Below are 25,733 nucleotides of genomic sequence, written 5' to 3' on the forward strand. Positions count from 1 at the left end.
ATGGTGGTCAATTGGTTGGTTGCTGGCTGCCCGGTTGGTCGGTGGGTCGCCTGGTTGGCTGGTTTGTTGGATGGTGGTCGATTGGCTGGTTGGCTGGTTTGTCGGTTGGTTGCTGGCTGCCTGGTTGGTCGGTGGGTCGCCTGGTTGGCTGGCTGGCTGGTTTGTCGGCTGGTTGCTGGTTGGCCGGTTGGTCGGTGGGTCGCCTGGTTGGCTGGTTTGTCGGCTGGACGTGGATCGGTTGGTCATGACTGGTTTGTCGGTTGGTTGCTGGCTGGCTGGTTTGTCGGCTGGTTGCTGGTTGGCCGGTTGGTCGGTTGGTCGCCTGGTTGGCTGGTTTGTCGGTTGGTTGCTGGCTGCACGGTTGGTCGGTGGGTCGCCTGGTTGGCTGGTTTGTCGGATGGTGATCGATTGGCTGGTTGGCTGGTTTGTCGGTTGGTTGCTGGCTGCCTGGTTGGTCGGTGGGTCGCCTGGTTGGCTGGTTTGTCGGATGGTGGTCGATTGGCTGGTTGGCTGGTTTGTTGGTTGCTGGCTACCTGGTTGGTCGGTGGGTCGTCTGGTTGGCTGGTTTGTCGGATGGTGGTCGATTGGTTGGTTGCTGGCTGCCCGGTTGGTCGGTGGGTCGCCTGGTTGGCTGGTTTGTTGGATGGTGGTCGATTGGCTGGTTGGCTGGTTTGTCGGTTGGTTGCTGGCTGCCTGGTTGGTCGGTGGGTCGCCTGGTTGGCTGGTTTGTCGGATGGTGGTCGATTGGCTGCTTGGCTGGTTTGTCGGTTGGTTGCTGGCTGCCTGGTTGGTCGGTGGGTCGCCTGGTTGGCTGGTGTGTCGGTTGGTTGCTGGCTGCCCGGTTGGTCGGTGGGTCGCCTGGTTGGCTGGTTTGTCGGATGGTGGTCGATTGGCTGGTTGGCTGGTTTGTCGGCTGCACGTGGATCAGTTGGTCATGACTGGTTTGTCGGCTGGTTGCTGGCTGGCTGGTTGGTCGGCTGGTTGCTGGTTGGCCGGTTGGTCGGTTGGTCGCCTGGTTGGCTGGTTTGTCGGCTGGACGTGGATCGGTTGGTCATGACTGGTTTGTCGTTTGGTTGCTGGCTGGCCGGTTTGTCGGCTGGTTGCTGGCTGGCTGGTTGGTCAGTGGGTCGCCTGGTTGGCTGGTTTGTCGGCTGGACGTGGATCGGTTGGTCATGACTGGTTTGTCGGTTGGTTGCTGGCTGCCTGGTTGGTCGGTGGGTCGTCTGGTTGGCTGGTTTGTCGGATGGTGGTCGATTGGTTGGTTGGCTGGTTTGTCGGTTGGTTGCTGGCTGCCCGGTTGGTCGCCAGGTTGGCTGGTTTGTCGGCTGGACGTGGATCGGTTGGTCATGACTGGGTTGTCATTTGGTTGCTGGTTGGCTGGTTTGTCGGATGGTGGTCGATTGGCTGGTTGGCTGGTTTGTTGGTTGGTTGCTGGCTACCTGGTTGGTCGGTGGGTCGTCTGGTTGGCTGGTTTGTCGGATGGTGGTCGATTGGTTGGTTGGCTGGTTTGTCGGTTGGTTGCTGGCTGCCTGGTTGGTCGCCAGGTTGGCTGGTTTGTCGGCTGGACGTGGATCGGTTGGTCATGACTGGTTTGTCATTTGGTTGCTGGTTGGCTGGTTTGTCGGATGGTGGTCGATTGGCTGGTTGGCTGGTTTGTCGGTTGGTTGCTGGTTGGCCGGTTGGCCGGTGGGTCGCCTGGTTGGCTGTTTGTTGGTTGGTTGCTGGCTTCCCGGTTGGTCGGTGGGTCGCCTGGTTGGCTGGTTTGTCGGTTGGTGGTCGATTGACTGGTTGGCTGGTTTATCGGTTGGTTGCTGGCTTGCTGGTTGGTCGGTGGGTCACCTGGTTGGCTGGTTTGTCGGTTGGTGGTCGATTGGCTGGTTGGCTGGTTTGTCGGTTGGTCGCCTGGCTGGCTGGTTTGTCGGCTGGTCGTCAGATCGGCTGGCTGGCTGGTTGGTCGGTGGGTCACCTGGTTGGCTGGTTTGGACGTGGATCGGTTGGTCATGACTGGTTTGTCGGTTGGTTGCTGGTTGGCCGGTTGGTCGGTGGGTCGCCTGGTTGGCTGTTTTGTTGGCTGGTTGGCTTGTTTGTCGGCTTGTTGCTGGGTGGCTGGTTGTTTGGTGGGTCGCCTGGTTGGCTGGTTTGTCGGCTGGACGTGGATCGGTTGGTCATGACTGGTTTGTCGTTTGGTTGCTGGCTGGCTGGCTGGTTTGTCGGCTGGTTGCTGGTTGGCCAGTTGGTCGGTGGGTCGCCTGGTTGGCTGGTTTCTCGGCTGGACGTTGATCGGTTGGTCATGACTGGTTTGACGGTTGGTTGCTGGCTGGCTGGTTTGTCGGCTGGTTGCTGGTTGGCCGGTTGGTCGTCGATCGGCTGGTTGGCGGTTTGTCGGTTGGTTGCTGGCTGCCTGGTTGGTCGGTGGGTCGCCTGGTTGGCTGGTTTGTCGGCTGGACGTGGATCCGTTGGTCATGACTGGTTTCTCGTTTGGTTGCTGGTTGGCTAGTTGGTCGGTGGGTCGACTGGTTGGCTGGTTTGTCGGATGGTGATCGATTGGCTGGTTGGCTGGTTTGTCGGTTGGTTGCTGGCTGCCTGGTTGGTCGGTGGGTCGCCTGGTTGGCTAGTTTGTCGGATGGTGGTCGATTGGCTGGTTGGCTGGTTTGTCGGTTGGTTGCTGGCCTGCTGGTTGGTCGGTGGGTCGCCTGGTTGGCTGGTTTGTCGGCTGGACGTGGATCGGTTGGTCGTGACTGGTTTGTCGGTTGGTTGCTGGCTGCCTGGTTGGTCGGTGGGTCGCCTGGTTTGCTGGTTTGTCGGTTGGTTGCTGGCTGCCTGGTTGGTCAGTGGGTCGTCTGGTTGGCTGGTTTGTCGGATGGTGGTCGATTGGCTGGTTGGCTGGTTTGTTGGTTGGTTGCTGGCTACCTGGTTGGTCGGTGGGTCGTCTGGTTGGCTGGTTTGTCGGATGGTGGTCGATTGGTTGGTTGGCTGGTTTGTCGGTTGGTTGCTGGCTGACTGGTTGGTCGGTGGGTCGCCAGGTTGGCTGGTTTGTCGGCTGGACGTGGATCGGTTGGTCATGACTGGTTTGTCATTTGGTTGCTGGTTGGCTGGTTTGTCGGATGGTGGTCGATTGGCTGGTTGGCTGGTTTGTCGGTTGGTTGCTGGCTGCCCGGTTGGTCGGTGGGTCGCCTGGTTGGCTGGTTTGTCGGATGGTGGTCGATTGGCTGGTTGGCTGGTTTGTCGGTTGGTTCCTGGCTGCCTGGTTGGTCGGTGGGTCGCCAGGTTGGCTGGTTTGTTGGCTGGACGTGGATCGGTTGGTCGTGACTGGTTTGTCGGTTGGTTGCTGGTTGGCTGGTTGGTCGGTGGGTCGCCTGGTTGGCTGGTTTGTTGGCTGGACGTAGATCGGTTGGTCATGACTGGTTCGTCGGTTGGTTGCTGGTTGGCTGGTTGGTCGGTGGGTCGCCTGGCTGGCTGGTTTGTCGGTTCGTGGTCGATTGGCTGGTTGGCTGGTTTGTCGGTTGGTTGCTGGTTGGCTAGTTTGTCGGTTGGTCGCCTGGCTGGCTGGTTTGTCGGCTGGTCGTCAGATCGGCTGGCTGGCTGGTAGGTCGGTGTGTCGCCAGGTTGGCTGGTTTGTCGGCTGGACGTGGATCGGTTGGTCATGACTGGTTTGTCATTTGGTTGCTGGTTGGCTGGTTTGTCGGATGGTGGTAGATTGGTTGGTTGGCTGGTTTGTCGGTTGGTTGCTGGTTGGCCGGTTGGTCGGTGGCTCGCCTGGTTGGCTGGTTTGTCGGTTGTGCTGGGGCTGCCCCCGTTTGGTCGGTGGGTCGCCTGGTTGGCTGGTTTGTCGGATGGTGTCGATTGGCTGGTTGGCTGGTTGGTCGGTTTGGTTGCTGGCTGCCTGGTTGCTCGGTGTGTCACCTGGTTGGCTGGTTTGTCGGCTGGACGTAGATCGGTTGGTCATGACTGGTTCGTCGGTTGGTTGCTGGTTGGCTGGTTGGTCGGTGGGTCGCCTGGCTGGCTGGTTTGTCGGTTGCTGGTCGATTGACTGGTTGGCTGGTTTGTCGGTTGGTTGCTGGCTGGCTGGTTGGTCGGTGGGTCACCCGGTTGGCTGGTTTGTCGGTTGGTGGTCGATTGGCTGGCTGGCTGGTTTGTCGGCTGGTCGTCAGATCGGCTGGCTGCCTGGTTGGTGGGTGGGTCGCCAGGTTGGCTGGTTTGTCGGCTGGATGTGGATCGGTTGGTCATGACTGGTTTGTCATTTGGGTGCTGGTTGGCTGGTTTGTCGGATGGTGGTCGATTGGTTGGTTGGTATGGTTTGTCGGTTGGTTGCTGGTTGGCCGGTTGGTCGGTGGGTCGCCTGGTTGGCTGGTTTGTCGGTTGGTTGCTGGCTGCCCGGTTGGTCGGTGGGTCGCCTGGTTGGCTGGTTTGTCAGATGGTGGTCGATTGGCTGGTTGGCTGGTTTGTCGGTTGGTTGCTGGCTGCCTGGTTGGTCGGTGTGTCACCTGGTTGGCTGGTTTGTCGGCTGGACGTAGATCGGTTGGTCATGACTGGTTCGTCGGTTGGTTGCTGGTTGGCTGGTTTGTCGGTTGGTGGTTGATTGGCTGGTTGGCTGGTTTGTCGGTTGGTTGCTGGTTGGCTAGTTTGTCGGTTGGTCGCCTGGCTGGCTGGTTTGTCGGCTGGTCGTCAGATCGGCTGGCTGGCTGGTTGGTCGGTGGGTCGCCAGGTTGGCTGGTTTGTCGGCTGGACGTGGATCGGTTGGTCATGACTGGTTTGTCATTTGGTTGCTGGTTGGCTGGTTTGTCGGATGGTGGTCGATTGGTTGGTTGGCTGGTTTGTCGGTTGGTTGCTGGTTGGTCGGTTGGTCGGTGGGTCGCCTGGCTGGCTGGTTTGTCGGTTGGGTGCTGGCTGCCCGGTTGGTCGGTGGGTCGCCTGGTTGGCTGGTTTGTCGGATGGTGGTCGATTGGTTGGTTGGCTGGTTTGTCGGTTGGTTGCTGGCTGCCTGGTTGGTCGGTGTGTCACCTGGTTGGCTGGTTTGTCGGCTGGACGTAGATCGGTTGGTCATGACTGGTTCGTCGGTTGGTTGCTGGTTGGCCGGTTGGTCGGTGGGTCGCCTGGCTGGCTGGTTTGTCGGTTGGTGGTCGATTGACTGGTTGGCTGGTTTGTCGGTTGGTTGCTGGCTGGCTGGTTGGTCGGTGGGTCACCTGGTTGGCTGGTTTGTCGGCTGGTCGTCAGATCGGCTGGCTGGCTGGTTGGTCGGTGGGTCACCTGGTTGGCTGGTTTGTCGGTTGGACGTGGATCGGTTGGTCATGACTGGTTTGTCGGTTGGTTGCTGGTTGGCCGGTTGGTCGGTGGGTCGCCTGGTTGGCTGGTTTTTTGGCTGGTTGGCTGGTTTGTCGGCTGGTTGCTGGATGGCTGGTTGTTTGGTGGGTCGCCTGGTTGGCTGGTTTGTTGGCTGGTCGGCTGGTTTGTCGGCTGGTTGCTGGGTGGCTGGTTGTTTGGTGGGTCGCCTGGTTGGCTGGTTTGTCGCTTGGACGTGGATGAGTTTGTCATGACTGGTTTGTCGGTTGGTTGCTGGCTGGCTGGTTTGTCGGCTGGTTGCTGGCTGGCTGGTTGTTCGGTGGTTCGCCTTGTTGGCTGGTTTATCAGTTGGACGTGGATCGGTTGGTCATGACTGGTTGGTCGGTGGGTCGCCTGGTTGACTGGTTTGTCAATTTCACTCAAATTTAGTTAATATATACTTGAACTGGTTAATGCTATATACGATATTCATAAACAAATCCGAAAGGCTTTGCAAGTCATGTAGAGAAAATTATGACGGAAGGCTTATAGTATAATATATTTATGTGTGTGTGTGCATATAAATATGAATATATATATTAGACAGACAAACAGACAGATATAAATAGATTGGCTGATAGATAGATAGATAGATAGATAGATAGATAGATAGATAGATAGATGGATAGATAGATAGATATGTTTCTTTATTAGCCACACAGGGCTGCACACAGATAGAACAAATTACAAGGTAGAGCTTTTCTTTTGAAGGTTTAAAAAAAAAAAAGGAAGGGGGAGTTTCGATCAAAAGGGATCGTAAAAGGAGAGAAAGAGGACAAAAAAAAGGGGGGTTAAAAAAAAAGGGGAGAGGAAAAAAAAAAAAATTTGATCAATAGGGATCGTTATCACAGAAATGTCAATATGAAGTGTAAAGGGGAGGACAGGTGAGGTTTACCCGTGGAAAGAAAAGCCTACGGAAAAGACCACGGTAACCTCGGTGAATGGAGTCACATGTTATATTTCTTTTTTTTTTTTTTTGCAAATAAGCAACTCTCTGTTTTCAATTTCTGGTTCATAGGATCATGCTCAAGGTGGCTTCGTCATTCATACGTGCCATTCTTGCTACATTCACCCATCTTTTTTTAAAACATTCGCTAGACAAAACTTGCCTCTCTACTCTCACTTTCCTTTTCAAGTGGTACTTGAAGAAGTTGATGAGAGATTGACCAGAGAGGAAAGTGTTTGTCTCCAATCCTTTCAGACGCGTCCACCAGATACATTCTTTCACCATAGCCACAAGGATGATGAAAATAGCTCTTCCTTCCCGTTTGAAGGAGGGAGGCGTGACAATATTAACGATAGACTCAGCTGATAAACCGACTCGTCCCACACGTGACAGCAGTTGTTCGACACAAGCCCACAGGTCGGAAATTGTTGGACACTGCACGAGTGCGTGCAGAACGGTTTCGTCGCTCTGACTGCATCTCGGGCAGGTCGGCCCCGTGTTTCTCGAGCCGTGTCTGTAGAGCTTATCCCGAACGGGTAGCGCTTCTCGGTAGCACTGCCAGGCAGGGATCTCTGGAAGTTGTCCATGGGCCCTGGCCCGAAAGTCGTCCTGAACAGCGGGTCAGGTACTCCTCGTCGACGTCCAGGTTCGCCCCGAGCTCGTCGTCGTACCTCCCCTCCACTAAACCCCTATAGAATGCTTTGGTTGTGTTGAAGTCACTCAAGGTCGACCCAGGACGGCAGAGTTGCTTGAGAGCAACGCGACACTCGCTGTGCCATTCGCCCTTCTTCGGCCTCTTTTTGATCCACGACTGCAGTTCGGTCATGGAGACGAGCTGCGGGAAAGCGTGCCTCACAAACGGCGACCACACCTGTTCACCGTCGTCTACATAGAGCCAGAGATGTCGCAGTCTCAGCGCGTGTCTGCGCATCATCAACCACGGCATGCCCAGCCCTCCTTTTAACGGGTATTGACAGCAAATGGATCGCCTGACCATCGGGACGCATCCTTTCCACAAGAAGCGAAAGAGAATGCGTTCTAGTTTGGTGATGGTAGGGTCGGGACAAGGTACGACGGTCAGGCGGTAGTAGATGACGGACGCGATGTACGTGTTCGCCACCTCCGCCCGCCTTTTAGGGACAGTTTCCTCTCTCACCACCCATTGCCGGGCGAGAGTGACCACCCTACTCGTTATCTCGTTCCAGTTCTTCTCCACTTGGAGTTCCGACCAAACCAGACCCGAGCAACTCAATCGGGCCGTCGGTCCAGCGTCCCACGACGGAGGCGCTGGTGGACGGCATGGGCTTGCTTCTCCAGGTGCCGAGTCGCAGCCCACTGACTTTTCCCGGTTGATTTTCGCTCCTGTCACCGCTTCGTAGTTTTTCAGTGTCTCGCCGCCTGCTCGATGTGCTCGTGGCTAGACACTATGACGGTGACGTCGTCTGCATATGCAGACACGCTCGTCCCGCATCCCAGTTCTTGCGGGATGCCTCTCAAGGTTGCCAGCTTCCGCAATAATGGCTCGAGAGTCAATACGTATAGAAGCGACGAGAGGGGGCATCCCTGACGGACCGAACGTGCGATGTCGAAGGGTCTCGATAGATGTCCATTCACGCGAATTACCGAACGGATGCCTCTGTACAAAGCGGCTATCCAGCCCGGAAGACGGGACCGAAGCCAGCCGCTCCGAGGACCGCCTCCAAGTATCGATGGTCCACCCTATCGAAAGCTTTCGATTGATCCAATTGATCAGCGCCCCACCCATGCCAGGTTCGTTAACTACCCTGTCTATGATGTAGCGCATCATCAGTGGAGGTTGTCATGGATGGTCCGGCCTGGCACGGCGTATGTTTGCGCCCTGTCGACCAGTTTCTCGATGACAAGCGCCAACCTCTTGGCTAGCACCTTGGCCAAAATTTTCAAGTCTGCATTAAGCAGAGTGATGGGCCTAAAGTTATCTATTACATTTCCCTTGTTTAGATCTTTCTTCAGCAGTGTTACGGCTCCTCGGCTCACAAAACCAGGAATGCTCCCGTTTTGCTGCCAGTTGCAGTACACCGCCGCCAAGAGATCTCAAACAAGTCTGGCATACAATTGTAAAGCTCGTAGGGTAGACCATCCAAACCCGGTGATTTGTCCCCCGAGCATTCTGCCATCGCTTCCTGCACTTCCGCCGCCGTGATGGCACCTTCGCAGCACCCCTGCCTTTCTTGTCGAGAGTCGTGGTAGGCTATGTAGGTAGCACTGAAGTCCACCCTACGTTCTGCCCTCCACTCGTTCCGAACAGTCGGGCAAATGCTGCTGAAAGGCCTCACACATTTTACTTGGCTCGAGCAATTCGCGCCCCTGTTCATCTACCAGGGACCGAATGGTGGCTTTGTTGCCCTGTTGCGCCTCTGCCACCCGGGCCTCTCTCGCGGCTCCAACACCTTCGTTCCTTAGAGCACGCATCCTAGCTCTGACAGCACATCCTTCGTGTTTGGCAGATAGATAGATAGATAGATAGATAGATAGATAGATAGATAGATAGATGGATGGATGGATGGATGGATGGATGGATGGATGGATGGATGGATAGATAGATAGATAGATAGATAGATAGATAGAGAGATGGATGGATAGATAGATAGCTAGCTAGCTAGATAGATAGACAGACAGACAGACAGACAGATAGATAGATAGATAGATAGATAGATAGATAGATAGAGAGATAGATAGATAGATAGATAGATAGATAGATAGATAAATACAAGGGGATGCTGAAAAGTTCCTGGTTTTGGGTAAAAGATAATACAGGAGGATCAGCTAATTATGAGTTTTGTTCAAGGTTTTCCCCTCTCAGATTCACACACATATTGCAACAGCCCTTTAGTTTTTCTAAGCCTTGTGAACCAGGCCTTTGTCAGTACCCTTAAAACCAGGAATTGTTCATACACCCCTCGTAGATAGATGGACAGACACATAAATAAGTACTGCAGCGAGCTGGCAGAAACGTTAGCACGCCGGGCGAAATGCTTAGCAGTATTTCGCCTGCCGTTACGTCCTGAGTTCAAATTCCGCCGAGGTCGACTTTGTCTTTCATCCTTTCGGGTCGATAAATTAAGTACCAGTTACACACTGGAGTGGATATAATCGACTTAATACCTTTGTATGTCCTTGTTTGTCCCCTCTATGTTTAGCCCCTTGTGGGTAGTAAAGAAATAGGTATTTCGTCTGTCTTTACGTTCTGAGTTCAAATTACGCCGAGGTCGACTTTGTCTTTCATCCTTTCGGGGTCGATAAATTAAGTACCAGTTACACACTGGAGTGGATATAATCGACTTAATACCTTTGTATGTCCTTGTTTGTCCCCTCTATGTTTCGCTCCTTATGGGTAATAAAGAAATAATAAATAAGTACTGCATAATTATATTTCTTTATATATTAAAATAGAAACACAAGTGGCAGGTGAAAGCTGTACTGGTAAAGCCATACCTGTACTATGGTTCCGTGTACAACATCGATACAGAAGTGAAAGAGGACACAGTCAACAACCAGTTGGTTTTCAACGATATAATGTTTACAAAACCAGGCGTCTACATCATCCAACTGACCACCACGTCGACACCGAATGAATACACGATCGTTGCCGAGGAAGAAATTCGAGTGAAGCAGTCGCACGTTCTGGTGTTTAGCGACCCCGTGTCAAGTTCAATTAAGATACTCGTTGACATCGACTACAACAAGGTTGGGTCAACCAACGAAAAGTATTTCCGAGTGTTAATGGAAAACTACTTAATCTATAAGTACCCAAAGGTCACTTTTCCAGAGGTACTGGTGTCCGAATCGGAAAATAGTAAGTAACTTGATTAACAACCTTCTTAATTTAAGCTTTAATTATATAATTAGTATAGTAATTAAAATGATAATCTGTAAAGGTTGTGCCTATAATAATCGGTCCCTAGGGAACGGTAAACAAAGATATAAGACTAATGATTGAAGAAGATTGGACAAGAATATCCTGCAGGGCTTCTATAGAAATTTTGCCTGTTAGGGACACGAAGGGTTTTTGGGAGGGTCTAAGGTTACAGGTTGTAACCTGCTTCTCATGTAAATACTACTGAACCTAAGTCAAATCAATAATAATATGTACAAAACTAAATATATGGCACTCTAGGCATAACAACAACATGAACTTCTAACTTGTGTCTTGAGGTCTCTGGGTGAGACTTGGAGCCAACTTGTGCAAATGCAAAGCCAAAGTCAAACATATAATAATAATAATAATAATAATAATAATAATAATAAGACGGCATGCTGGCAGAATTGTTAGCCCACCGGACAAAATTCTTAATGGAATTTCATCTGTGCTTATTTTCTGAGTTGAAATTCCACCGAGGTCAACTTTGCCTTTCATCCTTTCGAGGTTGATAGATTAAGCACCGGTGAAACCATGGCGGTCGATCTAATTGACCAGCACCCCACCCGCCACCCCCTACACCCAAATGTCGGGCCGTGTGCGTATAGTAGAAAGGATTACTCTTACTCTTTACTCTTTTACTTGTTTCAGTCATTTGACTGCGGCCATGCTGGAGCACCACCTTTAGTCAAGCAAATCGACCCCGGGACTTATTCTTTGTAAGCCCAGTACTTATTCTATCGGTCTCTTTTGTCGAACCGCTAAGTGATGGGGACGTAAACACACACCAGCACCGGTTGTCAAGCAATGCTAGGGGGACAAACACAGACACACAAATACACACACGCATATATATATATACATATATACGACAGGCTTCTTTCAGTTTCCGTCTACCAAATCCACTCACAAGGCATTGGTCGGCCTGGGGCTATAGCAGAAGACACTTGCCCAAGATGCCACGCAGTGGGACTGAACCCGGAACCATGTGGTTGGTTAGCAAGCTACTTACCACACAGCCACTCCTGCGCCTATTATTATTATTACTATCAAGATGGTGAGCTGGCGGAATGATTACCATGCCGGACAAATTACTTAACAGCATTTCGTCTGACTTTACGCTCTAAGTTCAAATTCCACTGTGGTCGACTTAACCTTTCATCCTTTTGAGATCGATAAAATAACCCTGGAGCCAATGTAAATCGACTTTGACCCTCCTCTCAAAATTGCTGGCCTTATTATTCCTTAAAATGATAAATTAGAAGAAGGTGCAGAAATGTTTACCAGCCACATGGTTCTGGGTTCAATCCCACTGCGTGGCACCTTGGGCAAGTGTCTTCTGCTATAGCTTCGGGCCGACCAAAGCCTTGTGAGTGGATTTGGTAGACGGAAACTGAAAGAAGCCCGTCGTATATATGTATGTGTGTGTGTGTTTGTGTTTGTGTGTCTTGACAACCGATGCTGGTGTGTTTATGTCCCCGTCACTTAGCGGTTCGGCAAAAGAGACCGATAGAATAAGTACTGGACTTACAAAAGAATAAGTACCGGGGTCGAGTTGCTCGATTAAAGGCTGTGCTCCAGCATGGCCGCAGTCAAATGACTGAAACGAGTAAAAGAGTAAAAGAGAGAGTTATTACATCACACAAAATGCTCAAGGACATTCTGGTTCTCAACGTTCTGAGTTCAAATTCCGCCGAGGTCAGCTTTGCCTATCATCCTTTTTTGTTTTTGTTTTTTTTTTGTTTTTGATGAAATGATGTACCAGTCAAGTACTGGGGTCGATGTCTCTTCCTTGTCGTTCCATCTCTCATACTTCTCTCCCTGCCATTCCGTCCCTGACATTTCTCTCTCTCTTTTCTTCCCTCCTCCCAGATATGATGGATGTCTTCGTCAAGTTATACGGTAACATCAACGAGGTATCAGCGGCATCAAAGATGATCTGTGACATGGCCAAGGAACAGCAAAAGATCACATTCAACTCACACCAGGCCTACATTATTTTTAGCATACAAGTGAATGGGACACGATTTCTTGGTTCATCTTGTGGATCAAAGGTATGTTATACCGTTGTACTTGTTGTTGTTGTTGCTGTGGCTGTTGTTGTTGTTGTGGCCAGTGTTGTTGTTGTATTATTGTTGTTGGAGGAGGGGGATAATTTTTTTATTTTGTTTGAAAAGTTGACATTTGGTTGTCTCTGTATATTTAAATATAGAATTAGAAATGAAACAAAAATCTCCCAAAATTTCTTACAAGGAAAAAAATTTCATTGGTGAGAAGAGCAAAGTGAAATTTTAAAATGATGACTTTATATTTTTCATTAATTAATTAATTAATTAATTAATAATAATAATAATTATAATAATAATAATGATAATATCAGATATCAGATACAAGGAAACCCAAAAATGGCAGAAATTCAAAAGATAGTGCTCATGGGAACTGCTCATATCCTACGCAAAATACTTTCTATGTAATCTCAGGGTTTAAAACAAAAATATGGCACACTAGGCATAACAACAACATGAACTCCCAACCTGTTGTCTCTTGAGGTCTCTGGGTGTGACTTGGAGCCAACTTGTACAAATATAAAGCAAAAGTCAAACATATAATAATAATAATAATAATAATAATAATAATAATAATAATAATAATAATAATATTAAAAGATGGGCTACAGCAAATATTCTGCTCAATACCACAGATTTGCTTGTCAGTTGTTTGACCTTAACCAGTTGAGCATGTCCCTTAGTGGCTGATGATATGTGCATCTCTGATCACGAGCAGAAGTAGTGGGGGAGCATCATAGCTATGTGTTGAGAGGGATTCTTTGAGGTTTGAATAATTCACCTCTGGAAACATGGGTGGTTCTTTCAACATCCTTAAACAATCCTTATTCAAGGACCTTTTGAGCGGGATGGGCTACTCAACCAAAAGAAAATTCTAACTTTGCCCCATCTGTAATGTCATGCACAGTTTATCTTGATATGAGATCACCCTGTCACGCACATATGGTTGTGATGCATGTGCCTGGTGTACCCTTATCAGACGGGTAGTCATGATGGGTATACTGGGCTTCGTATATTTTACCCCAGTGTCACTTTGATGGCATGCACTGCTCTCTCACTTAATTATTATTATTATTATTATTTTATATTATTATTATTATTATTATTATTATTATTATTATTATTATTATTAAGGTAGTGAGCTGGCTGAATTGTTAGCATGCTGGGTGAAATGCCTTGTGGCATTTCATCTGTCTTTACGTTCTGAGTTCAAATTCTGCCGAGATTGACTTTGCCTTTCATTCTTTAGGGGTCAGTAAAAGGAGCACTGGCTGTGCACTAGGGCTGACGTAATCAACTCTCCCACTTCCCCACAATTTCAGGCCTTGTGCCTATAGGGGAAATAATTATTATTACTAAGGCATTGTCTTTACATTCTGAGTTCAAAATCAGGGTTGATAAAATAAGTACCAGTTGGAGACTGGGGTCAAATGCGTGGCCATATTATGTCTGCCGCTACGTTGTGAGTTCAAATTCTGCCGAGGTCCACTTTGCCTTTCATCCTTTCGGGGTCGATAAATTAAGTACCAGTTACGCACTGGGGTTGATGTAATCGACTTAATCCCTTTGTCTGTCCTTGTTTGTCCCCTCTATGTTTAGCCCCTTGTAGGTAGTAAAGAAATAGGTATTTTGTCTGCCGCTACGTTCTAAGTTCAAATTCTGCCGAGGTCAACTTTACCTTTCATCCTTTCAGGGGTCGATAAATTAAGTACCAGTTACGCACTGGGGTCGATGTAATCGACTTAATCCTTTTGTCTGTCCTTGTTTGTCCCTTCTATGTTTAGCCCCTTGTGGGCAATAAAGAAACAGGTATTTTGTCTGCTGTTACGTTCTGAGTTCAAATTCCGCTGAGGTCGACTTTGCCTTTCATCCTTTCGGGGGTCGATAAATTAAGTACCAGTTACGCACTGGGGTCGATGTAATCGACTTAATCCCTTTGTCTGTCCTTGTTTGTCCCCTCTACGTTTAGCCCCTTGTGGGCAATAAAGAAATAAGGGATATAATAGGAACCAGCCCTACTAAATTCTATTTTCCTTTTTCAACTTTACCTGTCATCCTTTCGGGGTCACTAAAATAAGTACCAGTTGGGTACTGGGGTCGATGTAATCAACTACACCCCTCCCTTAAATTTCAGCCCTTGTGCCTATAATAGAAAGGATCTTATCTTCCTTTTTGTGTAAGTATACTCAATAATTCTTCGTATATGTCTGTGTGTTTTTAGGATGGTAAAGTTACGAAGACCAAGACGTTTCCTTTAGAGATCGTCGTTGGAGTGTCAGTGGCCGTCACCCTCCTGCTTGCTGGCGCCATCTTCTTTCTTTTGCTGAAATTCCAAGTGATTCCCAAATAAAGGTATGTTTTTAATCTTACTTTTGAACTCAAACAACAGAAATAGTATCTATAGAGGAATGGTCATAGCCTTCTGAATGAACTTGGTGGATGGACAATCAAAGACACTTCTTGTACATGCATCTATATTCTTTTCTTTTGTGGAGGCGCAATGGCCCAGTGGTTAGGGCAGCGGACTCGCGGTCATAGGATCGCGGTTTCGATTCCCAGACTGGGCATTGTGAGTGTTTATTGAGCGAAAACACCTAAAAGCTCCACGAGGCTCCGGCATGGAGTGGTGGTGATCCCTGCTGTACTCTTTCACCACAACTTTCTCTCACTCTTACTTCCTGTTTCTGTTGTACCTGTATTTCAAGGGGCCAGCCTTGTCACTCTCTGTGTCACGCTGAATATCCCCAAGAACTATGTTAAGGATACACGTGTTTGTGGAGTGCTCAGCCATTTACACGTTAATTTCACGAGCAGGCTGTTCCGTTGGTCGGATCAACCGGAACCCTCGTCGTCGTAACCGACGGAGTGCTTCCATTCCACATATTCTTTTCTTTTATTCTTTTACTTGTTTCAGTCATTTGACTGTGGCCATGCTGGAGCACTGCCTTCAGTCGAGTAAATCGACCCCAGGACTTATTCTTTGTAAGCCTAGTACTTATTCTATCAGTCTCTCTTGCCAAACCGCTGAATGACAGGGACATAAACACACCAGCATCGGTTGTCAAGCGATGTTGGGGGGACAAACACAGACACACAGACATATACATATCATCATCATCATCGTTTAGCGTCCGCTTTCCATGCTAGCATGGGTTGGACGGTTCAACAGGGGTCTGGGAAGCCAGAAGGCTGCACAACGGGCTTCTTTCAGTTTCCGTCTACCAAATCCACTCACAAGGCTTTGGTCAGCCCGAGGCTGTAGTAGAAGACACTTGCCCAAGGTGCCATGCAGTGGGACTGAAACCGGAACCATGTGGCTGGTAAGCAAGCTACTTACCACACAGCCACTCCTGCGCCTATATATATATATATATGTATGTATGTATGTTTGCATGTGTGCGTGAGAATGCGTGTGTGTGTGTGTGTTTTGTGTGTACACATGTCTTGACACCATGTAATGATTATAAATGAATATTACTGTCATACCATGTGGCCATGGCAAAATATTACTTTGCTTGGAAACAGGTGATGGTTGGCAATAGGGAGTGCATCCTGCTGTAGAATACCTGCCTCAGCAGAATTCCATCTATCTCATGCAAGTATGCCACTCTACAAGACACCATCAGATTATAAAAGACATCTTTCCCCCAATACCCCCACAGCATCATAACAAAAGTGAAAACAGAATTAAATTAAACATTTCTAAATGACCAAAATAACTACTTTTTTTCTTATTTATTTTCAGATTTGGAAAGTAAATAATGACCTGTCAGTGCCCAATGGTCAATGTCTGATGTTTGATGTCTTGTATTTTTACGTCTAATGTTTTTTGCCTGAAGATTGTTTCATGTTTTGGTAGTCTCATCTATGATGGCTTACTCAATACCTGATGTCTGATGTATTGTTACATTAAATAATCTCCTTAATGTTTTTTATGCCTGATGGTTAATGTTGATGTTTAATGGTTAATCATTTATGTCTGATGGTTGATGTTAACACCTGATGTCTCTGAATGCTTGAAATGTAATATTCAATACATGTCCTTTCTCTGATAAATACCTGATGACAAGTAAATGTTTCCTGTTTGATCAACACAGAGAGAACATCTCTTTTCCATATCTTCTTTAATTATTTCAAATATCTCATATATCTCCCAAACCACTTATGAATTGCTACAAATTTCTCACCTCCCTTACGCCCTCCTCCCATTTCATACGTCCTTCCACGTCTATAAATTGCTACAAAATTACCATGACCATCCACCCCCCATAAACTGCTATGAATGAATAGTGTTCTTTTCATAAACTGCTGCACATGTCTCCTGAAGATCTGCAATAGGAAATTCCACATACATATATATATATTATGTATGTGTGTATGTTAATACATGTGTGAATGTATGTAAGTGTTTATATATATATATATACCTGAATCACAACTATGTATGCAATCGATTGGACCACATGGGTACTTGACGCTCGTGAGGGTCCAATAAATTGTATCGAAGACAAATGCTGCTGATGACTTATAGATAAATATGTGAGTATAATTGCATATTATATTGATTATATTGATAAAGAAACAATTGTTCAGCATTAATCTATCTTTTCGTTGTGTTTCACTTTCCTTACATTGAGGGTAATGTTATTTCTTTGTGGAAACAACTTCGGTGGCTATACCAGAATAAGGAGCTATTTTTAGCACTAGAGTTAACCACTTAACAGTAACTCTCTTATATTTATGTATATATATATATATATATATATATATATATATATATATATATATATATATATATTATATATATATATATATGTGACCATGTGTGTATCGTTGGTGATTTTTTTCCTCCGTCTTCCCTTTCTTGGATCTTTCCTTTTCCTATGTTTCTGATGAAGAGCTCCGCTCGAAACATTAAACCTCCTTCTTTCTTCCTTTCCTGAGTGTCCAATAACACTATACTTGTTCCACGTCCTCATGTTGTGTTTTCATGTTTGGGTTAACTTTATATATATATATATATATATATATATATATATATTATATATAATATATATATATATATATATATATACTATATATATATATTATATATATATATATATATATATAATATATATATATATATTATATATATATATATACACACACATTCATATAAATAAATATCCATATTGTCACATACATATACAATATATACATATACACATATATACTATACATACATATAATACATATATATATAAATGTATATATATATATGTATATATAACTACATATATATATAAACATATAGATGTGTGCCCGTGCACACACACACACACACATATATTATACATATTACACACACACATTCTTGCATGCATATACCTCTATACATACATACACATGCACCAATACACACATAGAAAACATACCATCCAGTCATGACCCTCCAAACTGATCAACCACCCTCCCTATGCCAGCATCTTCAGGGGCCCTTCCCCGAGAACACAGTTCCTCAATACCATCATCACCCTTACAAACTGCTGACCTTTGGCCAATGTACCAATCACTTCACCTCTCTGTGGATATGGTCATCATTATTATTACTATTATTATTATTATTATTGTTATTATTATTATTATTTGTTGTTGTTATTGTTATTGTTGTTATTATTATTATTATTATTATTGTTATTATTATTATTATCCCCTAAAGTTTGTCTATATCAACTAACAAACATATTTTCTTTGATATACATTTTCTATTTTATTTGAAAATATTTTTTGGTTTGCTTTCCACAATATATTCTTGGTGTTTATCTCACATATAGACAATGTAACCTGCGTGTTATTCACACACACACACACACAATATATATATATATATCATACATACATACATACATATTATACATGCATATATATATATATATATATATATATATATATAATATATATATATATATATATATATATATATATATATATATATATATATATATATATTATATATATATATATATATATACATAATATACATATATATTGGAAGGTTTGGAGATGATGTACAGGTATTATATATTAGAAGAAATGAGGTACTCAGAAATTCGGATGGTTTTATATTTACAGATATTTATTAAATATCTGTAAACATAAAAACCATCCGAATTTCTGAGTACCTCATTTCTTCTAATATGTATATATACGTGTGTGTGTGTGTGTGTGTGTATGTATATGCATATATATATATATATATATACGTTTATATATTTGTTGTGCAAGACCTTTTATGTGAAGTCATGTGTTGAAACAGATATTGTTGTATTTCGGAATGGTCATTTTGCCAGTTTAGTCAATAAAAACACACGCACTATATATTTGGTGTTACTTTGCTTCAGTGTTATTTATTTTTTACATTAATCTTAATCTTATTTTGTATTTTGTATTTCTATGGCTGACATTTAGTAAGGAGAGACACAAATAAGAAAGAAGAAAACAAAGGACCACTGATGCGGTCACAGGAGTGCGACAAAAGAACTCTGGCCGAAATAAGATTAAGATTAATGTAAAAAATAAATAATGCTGAAGCAAAGTAACACCAAATATATAGTGCGTGTGTTTTTATTGGCTAAACTGGCAAAATGACCATTCCGAAATATAACATATATATATATATATATATATTATATATATATATATATATATATATATATATATATATATATATTCACATATATAGATATGCATGTGTTTGAAAGTAGGTGAAAGCAATTTCCCTCAAACCACACCAACCAACCAACCAACCAACCAATACTTGTCAGTATTCTGTATGTGAAGCATTTTTGTCAAGAGAATGGGAGGGTGGGGTGGAGGGGAGATACACACCATATCAAATTGTTTGAATTTCATATTTTTTGTACTCTATAACCTGGAACACTTGTTTTTATTATCCGATTGATCTATTTTAAAATTAGTATTTTTATTGTTATTGTTGTTATGGTTAAAGAAGTGGACACTATACCTGTTATCACTTATATATCTTCTGTGAATATTTTACATATCAGTATACTATACTATACATACATACATTTATATACATAGCACAAGTATATATATATATATATATATATACATATGTGTGTGCATGTGTGCGTATCGTATAAGGACAATTACCCCCCATAGGACAAATCCCTCCGATGACAACTACCCCCAGGACAATTACACCTCCCCCCCACCCTTGGTTAATTACCTCCTCTCCAATATATTAAGAAGTTTTAAATCATAATTTGTTGTCCTCAAGGGTAAATTGTCCTGGGGAGGTGGGGGGTAAATGTCCATGGAGGCAGTAAATGTCCTAGACACACACACACACACATATATATATATATATATATACACACATATATATGTATATATTTATGTATATATATATATATATATATTATGTGTATTATATATATATATATATGTATATATATACGTATATATATATATATATATATATATATATATATATACAGACATACATACATACATACATACGTATATGTTCACACACATACACATATATATATATGTATATAGACATATACATGTTTTATATATAGATATGTACACACACACACACACACACACACATGCATACATCAATTACTAATCAATTACAGATCATTTCATCAGATGGAAGATATCAAAATATAACCTGATTGAAATGTTACCCTTTCATAAAAAAGACAAAAACAATATATCTAAAAGATAAAAAATAGCATAATTGATAAATAACAAAAGGCAAAAGTGTTATAACTTTAATTTTTTTATTTTTCATTATTTCACATTTTTATTTTTATTCTTTTCTTCTCACTATTTTATGATATCCCCCAGACCTCCTTGTTATACTCAACGCTGATTATCTTTTATCAATTATTGATCACTTAAGTTGTTTATTTTCTTCTTTGTCTAAGTGTGATTCTTTTTTTATATAAATGCAGTTTCTTAGTTGGTCTTTATATTTCGATATATTCCATCTGATGAAATGACATATAATTTGATGGTTGTTGAAACGTATGTAATAACGCGTATGTAATATCAATAACATGCTTTCCATTCATTCCAACTATATATATATATATATAGATATATAATATATATATATATAATATATATATATATAATATATATATATATATACATATATACATACACACACATAAAAATACACACATACACAAACATATATATATAGTAAATGTATGTATAAAGAAATTTGAATAAAGTTTTTTCTACAACATTTTTGAACAAGTCTTTTTTCATTTGATTTCCTAAAAAAAATACATTGAAACAAAAGTTTGGATGACATATATCACTGCTATATTTTTTATTGATCCTACCATGACCACCACTACAGCAAGTAGAAGGAACAGATTTGGAAATACAACCAACCGTGTGTGAATGGCCGGAATGCCTGGTTAATAGCTGCAACTTGTAAACCCTACAGACCCAGGAGCCAATATTAAAATCCTTTCATCAGATGGAAGATATTGAAATATTGTCTTAAATAAGTATCAAGCCTAATCGTGTTTTATCTGCATAATTATCTCCATATCATCTCACCTGGATTTCTCTTAGAGCCACTCTTTACCCTGTGGACTTAGCACTCAATAAATATTTCTGAAAGCAGACATTGGAGCCTAATGCAGTCTTTGCACTCATTGGCTATTGTCTGAGCATGTGACCAATGCCAGCATGGAAGACAAGCATCAAAAGATGATGATATAATATTCCCCATTGGACGTGACATTTAACCCTTTCATTACTGTATTTATTTTGAGATGCTCTGTGTTTGCTCTTTACTCTTTTACTTGTTTCAGTCAATTGACTGCGGCCATGCTGGAGCACCGCCTTTAGTCGAGCAAATTGACCCAGGGACTTATTCTTTGTAAGCCCAGTACTTATTCTATCGGTCTCTTTTGCTGAACCGCTAAGTGACGGGGACGTAAACACACCATAATCGGTTGTCAAGCAATGCTAGGGGGACAAACACAAACACAGACACACAAACATATACACACACACTTATATATACATACACATATACGACAGGCTTCTTTCAGTTTCCGTCTACCAAATCCACTCACAAGGCATTGGTCGGCCCGGGGCTACAGCAGAAGACACTTGCCCAAGATGCCACGCAGTGGGACTGAACCCGGAACCATGTGGTTGGTAAGCAATCTACTTACCACACAGCCACTTCTTTCAGCTATTTTAAATATAACAAATGCTTTCCTTCTGGATTTTCAAGACCACCCCCCCGAAAGTGAGACTGTGGACATAATCCAACCATCTTGCTCTTGGTTTGCTACTCAGTCCCCTGATGTTTGGCTCAACTTGAAATTCTTTCCTGTGACATTCTAATCATATAATAACTAGAGTAGCAAAGCTGTGATCTTTCAATGCAGAGAAGTCGCAACTCAACCTGGAGAGACTTCCTAATCTCCAAGACATGCACCCTTTTGCTTCTATTCCCGACCGTATTCTTCTGGCCATGATCCAACATTCTTGACCATAAATGAGGATTGGTATGCAAACTGAAGGTAGTGAGTTTGTGCGTGTGAATGAGCCAGTATTCTCTATTCTCTCATCTATGCGTGTGAGTGTGTGTGTGAAGGCACATGGCCCAGTGGTTAGAGCATTTGACTCACAATCTTGAGGTAGTGAGTTCAATTCCTGGACCGGGCTACATGTTGTGTTCTTTAGCAAGACACTTTATTTCACGTTGCTCCAGTTCACTCAGCTGTAGAAATGAGTTGTGACGTCACAGGTGCCAGGCTGTATCAGCCCCTTTGCCTTTCCCTTGGATAACATTGGTGGCATATAGAGGGGAGGCTGGTATGCATGGGTGACTGCAGGGCTTCCGTAAATCACCTTGCCCTGACTTGTGCCTCAGAGGGTAACTTTCTAGGTGCAATCCCATGGTCATTCATGACCAAAGGGGGTCTTTAACCTTTTATATGTGCATATGCTGATTATAAACAATAGCATTTTATTAATGATGTCATTTGCTTGAAGTCCATTTTAAAAGCATATCCAGGTTTTTTCTTTTGCGTAGTAGTGTTTGTAAACAAAAGGCTCATTCATAGAGTCATTTGTTTTCTGTTCTAACATGTCCAAACTTTTTGTTGTTTAATAGACTGGAAGATTATTGCCCCACATGAAAACATGTAGGGGCCGGCAATAGGAAGGGCACCTGGGAGTAGAAAACTCTGGCTAAACATACTCTTGGCAGAATTGTTACTGCACCGAACAAAACGGTTAATGGCATTCTTTCCAACTTTATGTTTTGAGTTCAAATCCAGCCAAGGTCAACTTTGCAGACATAAAAAAGTAGTCATTAAAATAATGATGGAAATATCATCATCATTATCTTCACTGGTTTAACATCTACTTTTTCCATGCTTGCATGGGTCAGATGAAATTTGGTGCTACAGAATTTCTATGACCAGATGCCCATCCTGTCGCCAATGGCTCAACAGTTTGAAAGCAACATAATGTTATCCCAGGGCCAGAATGCTTTTCATAGAGAACAGGCAAATAAACAACACCACTTGTATGATGGTGATTCTCATTTACAACTTGTGATATCATGGTAAAGGTACACACAAACAAGTGTATACACACAGTGATATATATATATATATATATATATATATATATATATATATAGATAGGTAGATAGATAGCTTTAAAGGAAGAAGAGAATCAAGCGACGAAGAAGGAGATGAGCAGAAAGAAGAGAAAGAAAAGCAAAAGGTGGAAAGAGAGGATCAAGAAGAAGAAGAAGGAGGAGGAGGAGAAGAAAGAAGGAGGGGAGGAGAAGAGGAAGAAGAAGGGAGGAGGAGAGGAAGAAGAAGAAATGGGAGGAGGCATGTAGGAGGAAGAGGAGAGGAAGAAGAAGAAAGGAGGAGGAGGAGAAGAAGAATGAGGAGAAGTAGAAGAGAGAGGAGGAGGAGGAGAAGTAGAAGAAAGAGGAGGAGGAGGAGGAGAAGTAGAAGAAGAAAGAGGAGGAGGAGAAGAGGAAGAAAGGGGAGGAGAAGAAGAAGAAAGAGGAGGAGGAGGAGAAGAAGTAGAAGAAAGAGGAGGAGGAGGAGAAGTAGAAGAAGAGAGAGGAGGAGGAGGAGAAGTAGAAGAAGAAAGAGGAGGAGGAGGAGGAGAAGTAGAAGAAGAAAGAGGAGGAGGAGAAGAGGAAGAAAGGGGAGGAGAAGAAGAAGAAAGAGGAGAGGAGGAGGAGGAGAAGAAGAAGAGAAGAAGAAGAAAGAGGAGGAGGAGGAGAAGAAGAAGGAGAAGAAGAAGAGAAAGAAGAAGGAGAAGAAGAAAGAAAAGAAGAAGAAAGGAGGAGGAGGAGAAGAAGAAGAGAAAGAAGAATAAGGAGAAGAAGAAGAAGACGAAGAAGGAAAAGAAGAAAGGAGGAGGAGGAGAAGAAGAATGAGGAGAAGAAGAAGAAGAAGGAGAAGAAGTCCATTTGAGATGTTGGATCTATTTTATTCAACAATACTTGGAAGTTTGTCTTAGAGCCAAGTCAGCTGAGTGTATGATGCATTTGTCTTGTCAATGGACTGGCACTGGGGGGGGGGGAGCAGCTGAAGGTAATACAGTGACAGTAGTAGTAGTAGTAGTAGTAAGAGTAGTAGTATTCGTAATGGTGGTGGTGGTGGTGGTGGTGGTGGTGGAAATGAAGCTAGTTTCAACACACAAAACAGACAGTACGGGAGATAGCTTTGAAAATGGAGGGAACAGCTAGACACTAGATACAGTAAGAGTAGTAGTGGTGGTTGATGGTGGTGGTGGTTGTGGTGGTGGTGGTGGTGGCTGTGATGGTGGTTGGTGGTTGGCGAGTGTCGGACTCAATATGTTATTTAACCTTGACTCGCTCGACTCTGATCAAGTGAACCAACCACCCCACCGGTCAACAATGATTCAGCAACAACCATCCTGTTGTTCTGAAAATGCAGAGAGCAACTATAGATTAGATGCAGCAGCCGTCCAAGAATTTGGACCTGGAGATCTCCATTTCCAGCGACTTCGAGGGCCACCTCCCAGTGGTGTCGGGCGTCAACAAAGAGCCCTCAACTACAAGACGACCAGTTTTTTTTTCCTCCAAGGACTGGGGTCTCCTGCCCCTAAGCCCTAGACCTTCACCTAATCACCCTTACCGGTCTTGTTGCTTAACAACAACAGCAGCAGCAGCAGTAGTGGTGGTGGTGGTGAGTGGTGGTTGTGCTATTCAGCCCTGGGCCAACCGATCAAGCAGCCCACTGCAGTGATCAATGAGGTCCCAGCTCTGTAATCGTCCCCTTATTTTGCATATCAAGGATAACATCATTCAACACATTCCATATTTTTTCAAGAAGGTTTGGCAGTAATTTAAAGGATTAGGGACTTCTGCTGCTGCTGAAGGTGGCCATGGTTGGTGTCAGGCATGATGACAGATCCAAAGAATTATCACTTCTTTCTTTATTGCCCACAAGGGGCTAAACATAGAGGGGACAAACAAGAAGATTAAGTCGATTACATTGACCCCAGTGTGTAACTGGAACTTAATTTATTGACCCCGAAAGGATGAAAGGCAAAGTCGACCTCAGAATTATCACTTCTTTCTTTATTGCCTACAAGTGGCTAAACACAGAGGGGGACAAACAAGGAGATTAAGTCGATTACATTGACCCCAGTGCGTAACTGGTACTTAATTTATCGACCCCGAAAGGATCAAAGGCAAAGTCAACCTCAGAATTATCACCTCTGGCACCAAAATCACAAAAATATATATATATGGCTGTTTGATAGTCAGAGAATGATTTCAATGTGAATCCAGTGACATTGTGGGAACTAGATTATATCCAAAGAGTCGGAGGAATAAGGGAGCATCCATTATTCATTGTTCCCTTACAAGAAGAAGCCTCACAATTCATTTGTAACAAGGCTTGCGCTTGCTTGGCTACTACAAGGTCTCAAATATATTAAAATCTTATGAGTGATTGTATCGGTTATTTGGTAGGGTCAAACGAGACACCACACTGTAAACTAATCGTTATTATAGACTATGGGTCTGGGACAGGTAAGGTAGATATTGTAATTGTCAGGGGACGGGGGGGGGGTAACAGTGATATCCCTGGACTAGCGAACATCTATCAGGTACCTTACTGTAGTATGTACCTTTGATATACAGACAGGTTATATATACCTTCATCAAAATGAGGTAGCCCTACTTAGTACATACATACATATAGATATATGTATATACGTATGTGAAGGTGCATGGCTCAGTGGTTAGAGTATCGAGCTTACGATCGTGAGGTTGTGAGTTCGATTCCCGGACCGGGCTGCATGTTGTGCTCTTGAGCAAGACACTTTATTTCACGTTGCTCCAGTTCACTCAGCTGTAGAAATGAATTGCGAAATCACAGGTGCCAAGCTGTATCGGCCTTTGTCTTTCCCTTGGATAACATCAGTGGCATGGTGAGGAGAG

At 44.0% G+C, this 25,733-nt stretch overlaps 1 protein-coding gene across 1 annotated transcript in view; it reads left to right on the plus strand.

Annotated features, from left to right (window-relative positions):
- The window catches only part of LOC115221309 (fibrocystin-L-like), a 47,918-nt gene extending 30,929 nt beyond the window's left edge, over nucleotides 1-16,989 (plus strand). The window contains exons 14-17 of the mRNA XM_029791470.2: nucleotides 9,698-10,100; nucleotides 12,036-12,217; nucleotides 14,451-14,581; nucleotides 15,975-16,989. Coding sequence (XP_029647330.2) covers nucleotides 9,698-10,100; nucleotides 12,036-12,217; nucleotides 14,451-14,579 — 714 coding nt within the window. The 3' untranslated portion in view covers nucleotides 14,580-14,581; nucleotides 15,975-16,989. The remainder of the gene's footprint in view (nucleotides 1-9,697; nucleotides 10,101-12,035; nucleotides 12,218-14,450; nucleotides 14,582-15,974) is intronic.
- The last annotated feature ends 8,744 nt before the right edge of the window (nucleotides 16,990-25,733 follow it).

Source organism: Octopus sinensis, linkage group LG18, assembly GCF_006345805.1.
Source record: "Octopus sinensis linkage group LG18, ASM634580v1, whole genome shotgun sequence".
NCBI lineage: Eukaryota > Metazoa > Mollusca > Cephalopoda > Octopoda > Octopodidae > Octopus > Octopus sinensis.